We start from the raw sequence: 18,849 nt of genomic DNA on the forward strand, positions 1-18,849 counted from the left end.
CCATATACTAGGAGTGTAAGTTTATGTTACTGAAAGTAAGAATCTGGTTTTTAAAATCCAATTATCAGATATTTGTGCTATTGCTCGTACTGTGATATCATTATTCTGACAGGGATACTCTGTGATAAAAGGATCTCACTTTTACTTATTACATAAAATTCAGATAGCTATAAATCCAAAGCACTTCTCATAAAAATTATAATGACCATTTTACAAAGGATCAATGTTCCTCAAACATGTCTAAGTTACTTCGTTAGCTGGTCAGTCTGAGGTTGGAATCAAATGTCTGTGACTTCAGGTTCCTCATCTATGTCCATGGTTCTCAGGGTGTTTGGGGTACATCAGGTTAAGTGGGGGCTTTGTTAGGTTGTTATTAAGCTCCACTCTTTTGAGACAGGGTTTCTCTATGTTAACAGCCATGGCTGTCCTGGAACTCACTCTATAGACCAGGCTGTTCTTGAATTCACAGAAATTTGCCTGCTTCTGCCTCCCAAGTGCTGGGGTTAAAAGTGTGTGCCATCACCACCCGGCACTAAGTTGCACTCTTAGAATTTCAGATTGTAAGTGAGGCCCGAGAGTGTACATACATACACTGCTGTACATCCAGAAAGTATGAAACCCCTGCTGCTGCCACCGCTATACCAAGGAACCCAATTGCAGAATGTCTGCCCGATTGTACCTTTAAATCAGCAGTTCTCAACCTGTAGGTTAAGACCTCTTTGGGGGTTGAACCACCCTTTCACAGGGGTCAATTATCAGATATCCTGTGTATCAGATATTTGCATTATGATTCATCACAATGCTAGTTATGAACTAGCAACAAAAATAATTTTATGGTTGGGGGTTCACAAGGGTCACAGCATTAGGAAGGTTGAGAACCACTGCTATGTGAAAACAGTTTATTGAATTAAAACCAAAGAATGACTGTTTTTCTCAGGTATTTCATATAATTAGTCTGGTTAGAGTACAAGTGACCATGTCCTTATATCTGACATTGTTTTAAGACTCCTAGGGAGGCAAAGATATATCTCATCCTAACTTCCTCTGGGCCTTTACCTTTTCCTCTTTTTTTTTTATTTTTTTTATCTTTTGGAATGTGCATCTTGTTCTTGAGTGTCTCTGGGAGAAATTTTTTTTTTTTTTTTTTTTTTTAAATAACGTTAACAAGCTAATGGAAATTTTCTTACAGAAGTAAGTTAATATTGTCACTTAGTCATTTCTTTACTCTTAGCATTGAGCATTAGTTACGTCATAGGATTTCTACGGAAACTACTTAATTGGGTCTGACACATATACGCTTAGGCCTGTATTCTGATAGTGTTTTAAACATTTATGGGTTTTTTTTTTTTTTTTTTTTTTTTTTTTTGTGTGTGTGTGTGCCTTTATTTTATTCAGATTTCTGGAGTTACTTATGTTGTAAAATTTGCATTTCTCTAGTTGATGGTTTTGTCTGTTGTTTGATAAAATGAAGCAGATATGCTGTTTCCAGAATGTCAGCTGAATTTTAGATTGAGAGTTATATGGGAGCTGAAATCGTAGGAATTTCCTGATAATGCTGTATATGCATAGTCTATTTTTAAAACTACTGACAAAGTGTTATGTGATTTTAGGTTGTTAAATATGATATCAGTGTTTAGTATGGAATCAGTATGAATCCTGGAAGATTTTTCCCTTTGTAGTTGGCCCTGTAGTGATGTCTGTGGAGCTTTTTGGAGTGAGGCTGATGATAGTTGGTGATCATGTTTAGAATGTGGTATTCATGGCAAGCAGAGTCCTTATAGGAATTTGGTTTCTCTTGTGTATATGCAGCTTAGTATAGAATTAAGCTATGAACGGAGTTTGCTTTCTTAATTTTCAAATTTAAGAGATTGCCAAGTTAGATATATTTTCTCAACAATTTCCTATTTGATAATATTTTATAATGAGAAATTTAGAAAATTATAAGGTGCTAAATGCTTATTATTTATTTATTTATTTCTTGAAAGCAACAGGGGAGAAGTTGATAAAAATCAGACTAAATGAGAATAGTTGCTGCATTCTTGGTGAGCAGAGCTGGTGGGTTTTGCTGGTGATGGTGTTTTATTTCATTTGGGGAATGATATGCATAAAATCTGTGTCAGAACTTTTCATTTAAGTTTAAATATAAATTACAAAAATACCAATTCTAGTAAAAAAGTTAATAGAACCCTCAGGAGATTAGCTTAACCTTCTTGTGTCAATGTCCTTGAGTGGAGACTCATTGTACCATACCTGGGAATTAGCAGAGCTAAAAAATAGAAGCTCCTGTTTGCAAAGTGTTATCTTTCCTTCAAAGTTGTCAAATAACCAGGTTGTTTAATTTGTACTTCTTAATGTGATTGCAGTTTAATGATTTTATGAACTAAAAGTATTCCTAACTTTCAATAGGAGAACTATGGATTTGATAAAATTGAGGTTCGGGACAATGGCGAGGGCATCAAGGCTGTGGATGTACCTGTGATGGCAGTGAAATACTACACCTCAAAGATAAACAGTCATGAAGACCTTGAGAAGCTGACAACCTATGGCTTTCGGGGTGAAGCCTTGGGGTCAATTTGTAGTGTTGCAGAGGTAAGGAAATTTATATCAACTATTTTATTAATTTCATAATGACCAAATATTAGAGTTAAGAGAAAACAAATTCATTGTTTGTCAGAGTATCTTTAGTTTTCTTCACCTATGCTAAAATATACTTAATATGAAATTTACCATTTTTAACAACAATTGACGTTAGATACATTCACATTATTGTACATTTATCAGTTATCCATTTCTAGGTCATTTTCATTTTCCCAAGTTAATAGCCCAGTACTCCTTAAACAAAGCCCCTTCCCTCCCTCTACTTTCTACCTCTATAAATTGATTTTACAGTTAATGCATAAAAGTGGAAACATTAGACCTTTTATGTCTGGTTTATTTGTTATAATGTTATCAATGTGATAATGTTATCAAGGCTTGTGTCTATTATGTTGTAACACTTAAAGGACTTCTTAAATCAGGTGTTTGTGCATGTAATTCTAGTGCCAAGGAGGCTAGTCTGGGCAACATCGTGAAATGTATCAGTGTGTATACATTTTACTTATGTGTTCATTTTCTATTGGATTCTCGGCTTTCTGCTACCTTCTGGCTGCCATGAAAAACATTGCTCTGATTGTAAGTGTTCACATACTTGTTTAGGTTCTTGCCATGATGGCTTTTGGTGAAGCAGCCTTGTTATTTCATATAATTCTCTGTTTAGTAATTTATGTTTTGTGATATTATTATTCATTAGAGGAGGTCATTTAGTAGACCATTAGCCTGGAAAGGTTGTATTTAAAACATCTAACATTTAACTTTAGCACTTCTTAGAGCCCTTTTCAATCCTAAAATGAAGTTGGTGAGTGTAAAGGTAGTCTATGGTATATATATACTTTCCTGCACCTGCTTGATCAGGAAATCCTTCTCTTAAAAGGCATGCCACTGAATTCGTTTTTAAGTCTATGGAACACAATGTGGAAATCCATTTTGGTAAATATTGAGTTCTGCAGCTGTGAATTGACTTGTCCTACCCCATAGATACCTGGGGCCAGAGTAGGTCCTGCAGTTTTAGTCATCTGACTGCTGGGTGGGTACCTGCCATTTCTTTAAACCCCATAGTTCAGTGTCTGGCACACTCAGTTGTCTTACACAGGTGCTGCTCCGGATTTTATAACTGCTGTAACCCTAGTCTCTTGTTTCTGTGTATTTCAATTGTTTCTGATTATATGCCTTGACTAGCCTCTCTTAGTAAAGTATTGCTGTGAAGGTGTTTGGGCCTTTTACTAATTGAAGGTGTCTGTGTGCTGATAAGGGTGACAATAACTGTGAGGGTCTCTTTTAATTATTGAAACTTTCCCCATAGCCATATGACATTTCACTTGTGCTAAGGCTGGAAGGCCCTACACATGTAAGAATGGCCAGGTGTCAGAAAGTAATGGCATTTAACTGAGTGTTTAGGAAAAATCGGCATGAACATTAGCTATTGCCATGTCCTCTGTGGTCATTGAATGTCTGTTTAGGAGCCCGGTGTCAGTAGTGTTTGGTATTCTCCAGAGTCACTGTAGTCTTTCCTTCTTGAGAGTGTGTGTGCGCGTACGTGTGTGCAGGTGTGTGTGTGTGTGTGCACGCGCACTTGCTTCACTAAGGATTCATGTACTCTTTGACTTTAAACACTGCAGAGGTGATGAAGCTTCAGTGGAAACTGCTGTTTAGCACAGAGAGGACTGGACCTCACTCTCTGGACTCCAGATGTTCAGCACTCACTTGAGGAGCAATCTTTCAAGTGTGCTCTTGAACCTCTACCCAAACTCAGCACACCGTGTACTTCCTTCTTTTACTCAGCATTTGCTTTACTTAGAATTCACTTGAGACTCCACATAGACTTTGGAAAAGAGGGTACAAATGGGAATTGCCTGTCTTTCTTCTTGAGAATAGTATACATGGCAACCTACAGCCTTGGAACTCGTATGGAATAGGATTTGAGACCTCAGAGCTTCCTAGTACTAGTGCTGTGATTTGAACTTTGATTGGCTATTGTAGAGGGTAAGTATTTGATCATTTGTCTGCTGTCTAAACTAGTAGATAGGATTTAAACTTTGTGTTTCAAAAGTATTGTCAGGAAATATGTTTTGATGTGTCTATGTTTTCTGAAGATGTGTCAATCTTTCAAGGGTCATACCAGCTTTGTCTGCTAGGTGGCAGCGCTGCCCTTTGTCTTTATAAATGTGACTTTCCACCTTTTCGCTCTGGCTCTGACTTTAGATGGCAGTTTTGTCTATTGGTTACTATCTTTCTGGCTTGTTTCTTTCTTAGATTAGTTAATTTTACTTGACACCCTCATTATTTTTGAGATAGTCAAAAGGCCTTAAGTACAAATAAGTGAAATAATTTTACATCAAAATTACCAATGAATTATCAAAGTATTACGATAATGGACAACTTTAAATGCTTTGAACAATTAAAATTTATAGTTTACATGTTGCAGTGTTGTGTTAATTTATCTTCAAAACATTAAGACTTCACCTTTATAAATCTATCATAAGGTCACTTATATATATGTGTATTTACATTTGTGTGTACACAGAGAACAGTTAAGTCTTACATATACTCTAGATATAGAACGACATTATCTATTGTTTCAGAAGGTTCTACATGCTCATTGAGGTTAACATTCCTCAAAGGTAGCTGCTTTCTGACTAGTGTTGGCACAGGTCAGTTCTACCTGTCCTTAATACATGTCAAACTTTTCAGCTTGCATTATTTTTCATAGAGTTTTTAGATGTGTAATGGTTAGGCTTGATTTTCTGTTGTAGACCTTAGTGCACTGCCCAGGTCCCCTGCTTTAAAAAGCGTTCTGTCAAGAGTGTTGCTCACTAATGGCTCTCACGTCTGAGTCTCCTTCGCCACTGTGTGACTAAGTTTTGTTCAGGTCCAACCCTGGTTCAGGACAGTGCTCTGCCCTCTCAGGTAGCAGGTGCTACTGTAGACCACTCCCCAGGAAAGTCCTGCTCATTAAGCTCTTTCTCAGTCTATCTCATAGCTAAGCCTATGTGTAGGTCTTCTGTGGATCCAAGTCTTTGTGTTATTGTTGAGGAAAATCCTATGGAGTTAAATGCCAAGTTTTCTTACCCCAATTTCAAAACAGTCTATAATGATCACTCATCATAATGGAGATGAAACCCTCTTGTAACTAGTGTTAAATTAGCTGTCACAGTGCATGCCTTATTCTGGGGCCGGTAGTGCTGATGTAAATAGATCTTCACTTCTGGTTCTGTAGAAACATAGCACATTCAATTATGTAAGGCCACAGGGCTTATGAATGATAATAAATTTTCTGTTCAAGAATTTACTGTTGTTACTTTTGAGTGTATTCATACTATTATCAAAAACCAGGGTTTGCCTTGGCACAGTGTACCTGTTATGCTGGCCTTGTACATCTCATCTGTACCTTGTCTCTTAGATACAGTGAGAGGTTGTGTGGTGTGCAGCTAAAGGGTTTTCTGCTTTGGACTCCAAGGTCAGAAACAGTATGTAGCTGCACTTAAATCAGTGATAAAATTAGTGGCTCATCTCAGTTTGCAGGCTTTCAAGTTTATCTATACTACTTTTATGGGGAATCTCTTCATAGGCAAGTGACTCCTAATTTTCACCAAAAGTCTTCATTCTATAACCAAGTTCATTATTTTTTGTTTGGTTCTTTCAAGTTGCTAGCCGTTGTCTTCTGATAACATTCATATTTGTTAGTTATCCATGCAATATGTTTAGAGTGTTAAAGTGGGGTTGGTATTACTCTAAGCTGTAGGAAGAACACAGAGTCTGTACGGATTTTGAGCCCTCTACTTAGAGGGGTAGACTCAGAAACTAGAAAAGCTCTAAGGGGGCAAGAAGAAGCCTCTGGAGTGAGACTGATGACAAGCTAATAAAACCAACTTTCTTCAGTGTCAGGTGCTTGTGTCACTCACAGCCACGATTATAGAACTTTAGTGTGAGTAGGATTGGGAATTTTTGGAACAGGTCGAATATCCTGCTTCCTTAATGTAGTCTCATTACAGGCAATAGAACCGCTTTGGAAAGGGTTCATCTAGCTCTTCCTGTTGCTGGCCTCCCCACATCAAAGTTTCAGGAAGTGTGGAAGTTGAGGACATTAATTAGTGTATGTCTGTGCATAGCCAAGCAGGCAGATATCAAGAAGGATAGAAGTTGGAGGACATTTGTTAGTGTGTGTCTGCGTAACCAGGCAAGCAGACACCTCAACCTCGAGAAAGAAAGGCATTTTAGTCATCCAGGCAGAAGTTTATACTTCCATCAATCATAAAGGTTTATTTTAGTTTCTAGACTCGTGTTTCTGTGCTAGAACATTCATTCATGTGAAAGTCAGGCTGCAGCTGGTGGTGTAGCCCAGTGGTAGAGCTCTTGCCAAGCATGTACAAGGCTCTGGGTTCAAGCCTTGAAACCATAAAAACAAACCAAGAGCCCACTCCACCTCAGTCCAAGGGGAGGGGAGAGAGAGAGAGAGAGAGAGAGAGAGAGAGAGAGAGAGAGAGAGAGAGAGAGAGAGAGAGACACCAGGTTTATAAGCATTGCTTTAAATAAGTTTGTGTCAGGAAAACTTTTGCTTGTATTGCTAAGATTTTCCCTAAGTAATTTTGTTTATATGTCATCTAATCCTGCAGGGAAACTGTGTTTACATAGGGTTTAAATGCCTTTATGTAACATTGATTTTATAATTAGGCCCACTTTTAATAACACATAGTCCTCAGAGCCTCTGAAGAATTCTAAAAGGTGTTATCTTAAAACCTTGACATTACTGGACTCCCCTCTTCACAGTTGCTCAGTGTCTAGTGAAAATGACCAGTGGTTGTGTGTGATATCAGGGACACTCCTGATGGCAGAGTTAGTGCCCGTCACAGGCTTCTGCTGCACAGCTAATGCACCATGAAACTGTGCCTGTCCAAGAAGAGGTTTCCTGTACTGGATATAAGGTCACACGAAGAAACGATCCCATGAAATTTGATTCCCTCCTCAGAGGAGCACATTATACTTAATGAATTTGTAAAAATGATATATATGTGTTTCTTCACTATGAATCACAAAGCTTCTTCTGTATGAATAAATACAAATACTCATAGTGTCCCAAAAACTGAAATTTATGAAATGTTACTGTTGGAAGCTATATTGTGCTGTTTTTTCCTTCAGTTTAACATGAATGTTAATGTTACCAGCTCTAAAATCTTGCTTCCTTTCTTTGTACTTCAGCTTCTTCATCTAGGTTGGTATATGTATTTTCTGTTCACTGATATGTTTAAAGTATGAACAAATAAGTGTCCTAGTAGATGCTTTGAAGTAGTTAAAGCAGAGGCCTATGTACCCTTAAAAAAAGCATCAGCATCTTTGTCTTATCATCACCCTTCCTTGGAGAGGAGAGTGTAATCATTTTTTCAGGACCATCTAGAAGCCACTGGCAGAGTTTGTACTGGAACTCCGAGTCCTAGGGCTGCCTTTGCTCAGTGACACCAACATTACGTCAGGTGGATAGCTCTTTGGAGAATAGAAATAGAATTCAGTTGACCTTGGCATTTTGGAGAAGCAGTTGTTTAAATAGAGAATTATTTTTAAAGGGGCAATTGTGGAATAATAAAACATAGAAAAAAATCTCTACCATTTATTGCCCTCTTTGTTTTGGGTAAACAAAATCAATAATGCACTGGATATTTCAGACTTGGGGTATGGCAGGGATGATGAAGGTTAAAGTTATGCATCATCAACCTGTGGAATGGATTTTGAATAAAATAGAACAGTTGGAATACACAGAAGCACACATCTTTGTCTTAGATAACATTCCCTTGTTTGTTTGTTTCTTGTTTTTCAACAGTTACCACACAAATAGCATTGTGACCAAGTACCCCTTGTAAAGATGGATAGACATTTCAGAAAACCTAGTAGCCTCTACTAGATTTTCAAACTAGAGAAAATCTATTTATCAATCATTTATTTGTCAATTTAGTATCTATGATATATCAATATATCACTATATATCTCATGACTATGAATATGTATATACATATACATACACACACACATATAGAGAGAGATGGTGAGGGGTGCACTTGGGTGGTGGTGATGATGGTAGTGATATACTGGTACCCACATATGGTGCCCATGTGCCCAACAGAGCATATGCCACCAATAAATATACTGAGGACAGAGGACAAGCTGTCAACTACAAACCCAAATGGCTCAGAGTAGTCCCAGAAGTGCAGCTGGATTTTTGTATCTTCTATTGTGCTGAATCCAAGGAGAACCTAGAGAAATGACTCCTGACATTATCTCCACGTTCACCACTCTGTCTCTATCCATCCTGCTTCCACTGACAGTATCTCTACTCTTCACCATTGCTTTTTGTCTGTTTTTTATTTTCTTTTCCATCAAGGCTATGTTTCCTGCAAAGTTGGTAAATAGGATGTGGGATGTGGGTAACTCAAAAAAGTACAGAGTTCTTAAGTTTCTGTTTCCACAGCTGACATCATAAGGAGATATTTTGGTACTCTCTCATGCTCATATGCTTAATGCTGATTTTTTTAATTAGTGAAAAATGTGTACTTAAACACTGAGTTTTAAGAAAAATATCCTTAGATATCTATGTATATATTTTAGATTTTACTATTTGAAAATATAATCTTGAAACACAGAAGTGTTTTGTATAAAATATATAAGGGGAAGGAAATGATTATTAAACAATTAGTTATTTGTCCATAAAATTTATGGAAACTATTAAAAAGCATATCTCCTTGGTACAATTAAAGTATTTTACATTTGTGAATCATATAATACAAATGACCATTTGATGTATACAGGCTTGTGTTTTAATTAAAATGCCTAAACATTAGTTCATTTACAACATAAAAAAAAAAAAATCACTGGCTGCCTGCTGCAGTGTCAGGAAGGCACACCTTTAATCCCAGCACTTGGGAGACAGAAGCAGGTGGATCTCTGATTTTGAAGCTAGCCTGGCCTATAAATCCAGTTCCAAGAGAGACAGGGCTAAACAGAGAAACCCTGTCTTGGAAAGAAAAAATCACAAGCTGTTCTATTGTTTCAAAATATAACTCCACAAAATTTATACAAGAGAAGTATTCAGAGCCACTGCTCAATAGTTAAGATCGTGTGCTGCTTGCTCTTCCAGAGAACCTGAGTTCAGTTCCAGCACCCACCTGGAGGTTCTCAGCCCCTTGTAACTTCAGCTCCAGGGGATCAGAAGCCTCTGGTCCCCTAAGGCACCTGCACACATGTATATATAATCACACACGCACACGCACACACACACAAAATAAATCTTTTAAAAAGGCATTACCAGGTAATATCTTTTTCAATATTAAGTTAATGTGATGGTATTTTTGTTTGTTTTTGCTTTTTGTTCTGAGACTGAGTCCACTCTGTATCCCAACCTGGTCTGGAAACTGCCTTAGACTTCCAAGTGCTACAGTTGTGGGCATTGCTTACCATGCTGACTTACTGACAATTGTTTTCATTGCCACCGATGAGCGATCACTTTTTTGGGCTGTAGTGTTATATTCCTGAGATCCCAGGACTCAGAAGGCCTGGAAATCATGAGTTTGAGACTAGTCTAAACTGCATAGCAAGATTCCATCTCAAAGGGAAAAAAAGATAAAGGAGGGAGAGAGGGTTCATTCTGTGAGTTTGAAATACAAGTCCTTTTGGTTTGGTTTGTTGTTTCTAGGTGGTAGTCACAACAAGGACAGCTGCTGATGACTTTAGCACCCAATATGTTTTAGATGGCAGTGGCCACATACTTTCTCAGAAACCTTCACATCTTGGTCAAGGTACGTGAGTATCTTTATAGCATTTTTCCCCCCATCTCAATTATTTAAAGAGTTTTGCCTTGAATTCAAATTATGGTTTGGGTTGATCTTGATAATGCCTGGTTGTTTTTCAAGCAAGCATAGTCATCATAAAGAGTATCAAGGTGAGGCTGGGTGACTCTGGGTGACTTGCTATAATAGCAGTTGTTGTCCTGTGGTTGTATCACTAGTGTCATCTCTACAGATGATGGAGAGGGTTTTAGTGAGGCACCTGAAATGTCATTGATTTGTAATGAACTGTAACCCCAAGATACTATGATTAAATGATTTAACACACGGAAAACTTCATACATAGGCCTAATGTATTAGGTAAACAGTGTAATCATTGTTCAGCTCCTAGTTTACTGACCTTCCACCACAGTCCTGCCTGACATTGTGTCCCCTTCTTCATTCTGTTATTCTAAGATAAATAATTATCAGCCATTGTTCCTGTTATTCTGTATTGTTTTATACACATCTGTATGTAATTTTATTTGGTATATTGTGGTGCGATGTTTTATTCTTTTGGCTTTTGGCAGCCCCGCCACCCAGCTCCCACATAAATCACACACGGAGCATTACTCTTAGTTATGAATGTCTGACCTTAGCTTGGCTTGTTTCTGGCTAGCTTTTTTTAACTTAAACTATCCCGACTACCTTTTGTTTTGGGGCTTTTTCCTTTTCTCACTTCTGTATATTTTACTTTCAGTCTTATTCCTTGGCTGGTTAGGTGGCTGGCCCTTGACATTCTCCAATCCTTGTTTTATCTTGCTCCTCCTCCTCTTTCTCATTTCTCCTTCTATTTATTGTCTGTCTGCCAGCCCCGCCTATCCTTGCTCCTGCTTCACTATTGGCCAATCAGCTCTTTATTAGACCATCAGGTGTTTGAGAAAGGCAAAGAATCACAGCTTCACAGAATTTTACAAATGCAGCAACACATCTTTGCATTATTAAACACAGGTTTTACAGCATAAATAGAAGTCACACACTTTAAAATATTAAAACATCATTAAACACATGTTTCACAGCATAAACAAAAGTCACATACTTTAAAATATTAAAATAATATTTCCCAACAGTATATGTTTAAAAACTAATTCTAAGGTAGGAAATGGTTTCTAGTCTGAGTTGACAAAATCCCTTAATCTTTTTACCAGTAGTGGATGGTTACAGTTGAGACAATGCCAAAGGTGGCTCCTTTTCAGAGTAGAGTTCTGAGAACCACTGGTTCTCTGAGGGACTTGTGGGATATTTGCTACTGTTTCCCTCCTCCCTCTAACTTTGTGGCTCATTGTTTTAATTGATCAAAGTACTATAAACCTTTGTGGTTTCATCTCTCCCATTTTAATTTTAAATTACTGTATTTATAATAATGACTTTGGTCTTTATGAAATTTACTTTCTTAATTCTGCTGAGTTCTCTCTCTGACTATCATTTTGGAAATTGTCAGCATAGTTAGTGATTACTTTCACTCATTAGGAATTTATATCTTTGTATCCACAGAGGAAAAAAGAATTAAATTCTCAAAAAACCACTCATTTGCACTTCATTTGTTCATAGTCAATAAAAATGAGCTCATCTATAATCACTACTTAGTCTGACACATAATATTATATATTTTAGTTAAAATAATGCATTATTATCTTTTCAATGTGTGTTAAACAAAGATAAGTCTAATTTTATTTTATTTTATTTTTTTTAAATCGTGTTCCCTCTTTAGAAATCCTCTGAGCCTAGATCTTAAAAGTTCAAGTTAGGAAACCACTAGAAGGCATCGAGTGCCTCCTAGTAGAGTGCTGTGAAGTAACCCAGTCACCTTATAAAACTTAAAAGTATTTATTTTTATCTCAGTGGTTGCTACTCTGATCTGGGTGGCCAGTAGTTCTGTATCACTCATACTTGTCATGCTTTTCTGTGTTCATCTCCATGGGAACTGTGAAATAACAACTCTTATGTGAGGACTCCATCTGATCTTTGCCCTTTGACTGGTCGATTTGTCTTTTTCTACTGACGTCAGTCTTCTACCTTTAGTAAGTAAAATTAGGTATGCATGTTAAGGAGGTTTTGTAGGCAGTAAATGCATCTTATTTTCATTAGCTTATTTCATAACTCAAGAAAACAACACACTTGAAAGGTCAATAGTTACAAAATCAGTATAACTCTTTGTAACTCACTTTTTCCACCGAACTACACTTAATGCTTCGGTAACAGCAACCAAAAAACCAAAGTCTTCATTTCAATTTGTTCTAGATAGACAAATTATACAACTCTGTGCCTAATAAAAGTGTTCTTGCAGTTAGTTACATTGCTTCGTGTTGATGGTTTGTGAGTGACTGAATCGCAGACTCACATTTCACCAGCTGTCATTAGCTTCCATTTAAATGTTTTCTGTGTAAGATAAAACTACAGTTCAACTCTCCTAATTTATACCTGTGCATTTAAGGTTCTTGTAGATTAATCTCTGCTGTGATGTGGACACCCTTAGTAGTTACTCTTTATATCATCTAGTCAGGTGACATAACTATAGATATAGGGACAACCTCCAATAAAATCTCAATTAGACACTGAAAAAGTTGTCCATATTTAAAAGTGGTTTACTGAAAATTCCTTTTCTGCTTTTTGGGTACAGGTATTTGTTTTAGCCATTTAAAGTGCTTATGCCTTTCATAAGTGTTATTTTAGTTGCTCTTCCCTTCTCTTCATTACACTTTTGTTGTTGTTGTTTGGGGTTTTTTGTTTTGTTTTGTTTTTTTGTGTGTTTTGAAACAGGGTTTCTCTGTGTAGCTTTAGAACCTGCCTGGAACTAGTTCTGTAGACCAGCCTGGCCTTGAACTCAGAGATTCTCTGCCTCCCGAGTGCTGGGATTAAAGGCGTGCGACACCACCACCTGCCTCTTTATTACACTCTTAAACATTATAACTGGTTTTCTTTCCTTTAAGAAAAATACTTATTTTTAATTGTGTGTGACTGCATGTGTGTGCTTGTCTGTATGCATATAGGTCTCCCACTTTTGTATGGGTTCCTATAAGGGCCAGGAGAGGCTGTCTGATTGGCTGGAGCTGTAGTAGTTAAGTTACAGATAGCTATAAGCCATCTTATGTGGGTGCTGGCAACTCAACTCTGGTCCTCTGCAAGGCTAGTATATAGTCTTTTGCTTTGTTTGTTTTCTTTGCCAGGTGGAGCCATAGTTTTGGTCAAGAAGGTACACTAAACACAGAAGTAGAGGAAGCACTCTGGGGCAGGAAGCACACTTAGAAAAGCAAGGACACTGGCAGGAAGTACACTTAGAATATTCACACTGGCAGGAAGTGTATTTAGAAGAGCAATCCAACCTGCAGAAAGTGTCCTTAGAACAACCACACTGGTAGGAAGTATGCTTAGATGAGCAATCACACTGGCAGGAAGTGTACTTACAACATTCACCCTGACAGGAAGTACATTTAGAACATTCACACTGGCAGGAAGTGTACTTAGAAGAGCAAGTACACTGGCAGGAAGTGCACATAGAATACTCACACTGGCAGGAAGTACACTTAGAATAGCAAGCACACTGGTAGGAAGTGCACTTGGCTTTTCTTCTAAGACAAGTGATGACTGTATCTTCTCTCCATTTACCAGGGCCACACACAGTCTTTAACAATTGACAAATTTTAAAAGGATTGGCCCAGAGGAAGTGAAGGAATTCAGGGAAAAGTCACTTTTCAGTATTAACCACCAACCCATCTCTCCAGCTCCTATTCCTGCTTCCCTTTAAGGAAACCATAACTCTCCAGCTTTTCCAGTCTTACTTTCAAGGGTGACTGAGCTATTTGTGGTAGTCATATCTCTTTGTCCCCCAGTTTTATGATTCTAGCTGATGCTCCAGAACAAATGAACTTTACAATGAACTTTCTGACCCGTTAGCACCCACATTTACATTAGAAGTATAAATACTGTCATCCTAAGTGACATAACATAGGGTCATGTAAAAATATAATGGAACATTTTGCAGGTGTTTGAAGAATGTACTAAAGTTAGAGAGCCAAGGGTTCTCTTGTAAAACACAGTGGTGCTCCGGAGCCTCCCCCCTATTAGGCAGTATTACTTGACACCTTTTTTTTTTAAGCTCAACATTCAAATTCAAACATTTAATTTGAAATTGTAAAAATCCTTTTTTTATCTGCAAGTTTTATTTATCTATTTATTTGTTTATTTATTGATTTTCTTGGTTTGTTTTAGGTTTTTTTGTTTTGTTTTTGAGACAGGATTTCTTTTGTAATCCTGACTGTCCTAGAACTATCTCTGTAGGCTAGGCTGGCTTCATACTCACAGAAATCCACCTGCTTCTGCCTCCCAAGTGCTGGGAGTAAAGGCATGAATCACCACTGCCAAGCACTGTTTTACTAAGTAATTTTTACATTACTTGTGATTCTTAATTTACTTGGGCTCTTTTAAGGTGTAAAAATAATTTATGAATATGTAGGTTAGATATAATGTGGTATTTAGTTCATAATATATATTTTTAAAATCAACAAACAATATTTTGTTTTCATAAGCTTGTATCTCCAGGGCATTGATTTTTGTCTACCTGCCTTCATCCTGCTCACATTATAGTAATGTCCCTGCATTGCTATTTAAGAATCAAGGATTAGTGAAAAACAGATGATTATATATGTAATTACAGTAAAATGGCACCACTGAACACTTAGACGGTCAGGGAGGTTTTGAGAGACAATGACATTTGAGTGTGAAGCTGATGGGTTAGGGTAAGGAGGCACAGGAGTTTATGTGACCTTTTAGCTGGGGAATGGCATGGGAGAATAAACCATTTCTCTCTAGCCATAAAGGGGGAAACTTGCAATTTAAAAAAAACGGTATTTTTTTTCTTCAAGTTTATTGATGAATTGTCTTGGAAAAAGTTGAATGATCTAAGTTCGAGAGAAAGGCCACCCCTTCCTGGATGGAAAGTAACTGGTGGCCACTTGCAGTGCTGCTGGCATGGTTAACTGAGCAACTGCTACACATGGCACCCTGCCATAGATGGGAATCATGAATAACACTGGGAAAACCATCAGAACCCTGTGCACTGAACTGACAGGTGGTAGTATGTGACCCTCATACAGAGTTCATTCACCTACAACACTGAGTCTCATCAGGAATTTTGTTGGCTGATCAGTGGTGAAGAAAGGTGAGACTGGACTACAGAAAGAGCTTTCAAACTTGCTAGAGGAATAGATCTAATTCCATCTTCAAGCCCATGGTAACTTAGCTGCAGCCCAGATTACTGCACCTGTTTTCTGTGGTGAAAAATACTATCATCTTCAGTGACTGTGGTTCTTCTCTATGCAAATAAAATGAAGGACATGAAGAAGGAAAATTAGGAGTCATACCAATAGAAAGTACAGCAAACTCAGAGATGAGCCAGATATTTGCATAAGCAGATGAGAACTACTAGGAAGAACTACCTTACTAAATTTTTTGAAGAAAATTCTGTACCACTAAAAACAGTTGGGAGTTTATATGCTATGGGGAAAGTATGGAAGAAGCAAATGAAAATTCTAGAAGTATAAAAGTGCTGTGTCCAAATGATTCAGCAGATGGGTAACAAGATAAGATATTGACTGGCTCCCTATTTAAAGACTTGTTCACTAGTAGGAAGTCTTCCAGTCATGAGAGGCATGCCCTTCAAGAAGATGCAGGGATCTCATCCTTTCTTCCTCTCGCTTTGTTTCTTAGTTGCCAATACAAATACACGAAGATGCACAGCTCTCCACATGTCCAAAAGCATTGGAGCAGCTGACTGTGAACTAAAATCTCAAGTTATAAGTCAAAGTAAACTCTTTATCTTTTTAAGTTGATTGGCTTACACGTGTTGTTACGGTCATAGAAAACTCCCAGAAAAAGTTTTATAATTGGTTCTGAGGAGGAGTTTGGAAACATTTGGAGGATCGTGTTGTAAGTGGACAAAGGCTAGAATGTTGTAAGTGGACTTCAATGAGTGAAGCCAGAATGCCGATAGAAATATAGATAGTAGGGACTGGAGAGATGGCTCAGCAGTTAGGGTCATTTACCACTCTTGCAGAGGACCTGAGTTCTCAGCATTCACATGGTGCTTATGCTTGATGAAAGGATCCAGCACCTTTCTCTGACCTCAAGCACCTGTTCTCACTTGCATGTGTCTGTCCATTGCCACTCATATATGTGTAGTTAGAAATAAATACTTTAAGAAAAACAAATACACAGTAAAGACGATGATCATGTAGTTTCAAATGGAATTCTCTGTTGGCAGTGAAGTTAACACCATCTGTGTAATACAGTTGCACAGACCTTGGTCTTGTGCCCCGTGGGGAGTTGAGTTTAAAGGTGATCAACTAGTTCACATGGTAGAGGAAAACAGAAGGGAACACAGATTTCAGGCAGCGCCAACTTCTATCTGTCTTTACAGTAAGAATTGTAACAAAAGGATAGGGGAAAAAAATTGTAAAACTTGAAGTATGGCCAGAAAGGAGCAGTATTCAATGTTCTGGCATAGAATGGCTTGGTTACTGGAAAGGTTAGAATTGACTGAAAAGCCAGCAGCCCAGGAAAGACTAAGAACTCAACAAGGCAGCAAATGAAGTTTGTCTGAAAGGCTTCCCAGAGCTTTTTAAATGAGCCCTGGGGGCCTTGCTCACTCTGTCTGTCCAAGCCCACTTGGCAAGGCACTGAAAAACTGCTGTGGCTGTGGCTGTGGTCTTGGGAGGTCCAGGGACAGCTTGTACTGGTAGAAGCTTGGCAGCCACATGATGTTAATTTTTAAGCATACAGGATGCAGAAGTTAAAGGCTCACAGAAGCACCTATCAGATTTAAGAGGGAAGTCTTGGGAGGTGTACTAGTCAGGGTTCTCTAGAGAAATGTAAGATATATATATATATGGATTTTTATTAGAGTGTCTTAGAGGTTGTGCTCCAACTATTCCAAGAGTTGATATCTTCTAATAAAAAAAAATCCAAGAATCTCGTAGTTTAGTCCACGAGACTGGATATCTCAACTAGTCTTTAGCATGTGCCAGAATCCTAAAGAAGTAGGCTCTTCTACCAGGGAAGGAATGAAAATATCCTTGAGAGTGAGTGCAAGCAGGCAAAAAGCAAGAGCTTCCTTCATACAGGCTGCCATCAGAAGGTGTGGTCCAGATTTAAAATGGGACATCCTTCATGTTCTCCTCCCCCTTTCCTCTTCTCCTGTCCTCTTTCTCCTATATCCTCCCTCCCCGCCATGCTCTCAATTTGCTCATAAGCTCTTGTCTCTTTCCCCTTCTCTGGGAGACCATGTATGTCTCTTAGGGTCCTTCTTGTTTCCTGGCTTCTCTGGAGGCGTGGATGGTAGGCTGATGATCCTTTGCTCTATGTCTAATATCCATATATGAGTGAGTACTTACAGTGTTTGTCCTTTTGTGACTGGGTTACCTCACTCAGGATGTTTGTCCTTTTGTGACTCAGCTTACCTCACTCTAGCTCCATCCTTTTGCCTGTGAATTTCAAGATGACTTTTTGTTGTTGTTGTTGTTGTTTTGGTTTGGTTTGGTTTTGGTTTTGTTTTTATTTTCCACTGAGTTGTACTCCATTGTGTAAATGTACCACTTTTTTTTTTTTTTTTTTTTTTAATTCAATCTTCTGTTGAGGGGCATCTAGGTTGCTTTCAGGTTCTGGCCATTACAAATAATGCTGCTGTGAACATAGTTGAACAGATGTCCTTGTTGTATGAATGTGCAGTCTTTGGGTATATGTCTAAGAGTGGAATTGCTGGATCTTGAGGTAGACTGATTTGCATTTTCCTGAGAAACTGCCATACCGATTTCCAAAGTGGCTGTACAAGTTTGTACTTCCACCAGCAGTGGAGGAGTAGGCGTGTTCCCCTTTCTCCACATCCCTTCCAGCATAAACTCTCCTTGGTGTTTTTTATTTTAGCCATTCTGACAGGTATAAGATAGTATCTCAGAATTTTTTTGATTTGCATTTCCCTGATGACTAAGGATGTTGAATAATTTCTTATGTGTCTTCAGGCATTTTATATTTCTCTATTGAGAATTCTCTATTTAGTTCTGTATTCTACTTTTTAATTGGATTATTTGGTGTTTTGGTGACAAGCTTCATGAGTTCTTTGTATATTTTGGAAGTCAGCCCTGTCAGATGTAGGGTTGGTGAAGATCTTTTCCTATTCTGTAGGCTGCTGTTTTGTCTTGTTTCTTTGCCTTTCAGAAGCTTCTCAGTTTGAGGAGGTCCCATTTATTAATTGTCGATCTTAGTATCTGTCCTATTGGGTTAAATTCAAGATGACAGATTTGGGGGAAGAATAGAGGAGTTCAAGGAAAGAGATACCTTAATAGAGGGAGCCAGTATAGCTTCAAGTCTGGCACTAAAGAAATGCCCGGAGATCTACAAGGATGACCTCAACGTAGAATTTAAGCGATAGTGGAGAGGCTACCTTAAATGTCCT

General features: G+C 38.0%; 1 protein-coding gene across 3 annotated transcripts in view; it reads left to right on the forward strand.

Annotated features, from left to right (window-relative positions):
• Positions 1-18,849, forward strand: part of Pms1 (PMS1 homolog 1, mismatch repair system component) — an 84,194-nt gene that overhangs the window by 9,960 nt on the left and 55,385 nt on the right. Inside the window, exons 1-3 of one of the 3 annotated variants that reach the window (XM_051190126.1) lie at positions 2,449-2,589; positions 6,002-6,052; positions 10,274-10,376. In XM_051190126.1, the coding sequence (XP_051046083.1) occupies positions 10,329-10,376 (48 nt within the window). In that variant the 5' untranslated portion in view covers positions 2,449-2,589; positions 6,002-6,052; positions 10,274-10,328. Of the gene's footprint in view, positions 1-2,406; positions 2,590-6,001; positions 6,053-10,273; positions 10,377-18,849 lie in introns of those variants that run through there. The other 2 variants (XM_051190124.1, XM_051190125.1) reach the window with 2 other exon arrangements.

The sequence above is a fragment of the Phodopus roborovskii genome, unplaced genomic scaffold (assembly GCF_943737965.1).
Source record: "Phodopus roborovskii unplaced genomic scaffold, PHOROB, whole genome shotgun sequence".
In the NCBI taxonomy this organism is placed as follows: Eukaryota; Metazoa; Chordata; class Mammalia; order Rodentia; family Cricetidae; genus Phodopus; species Phodopus roborovskii.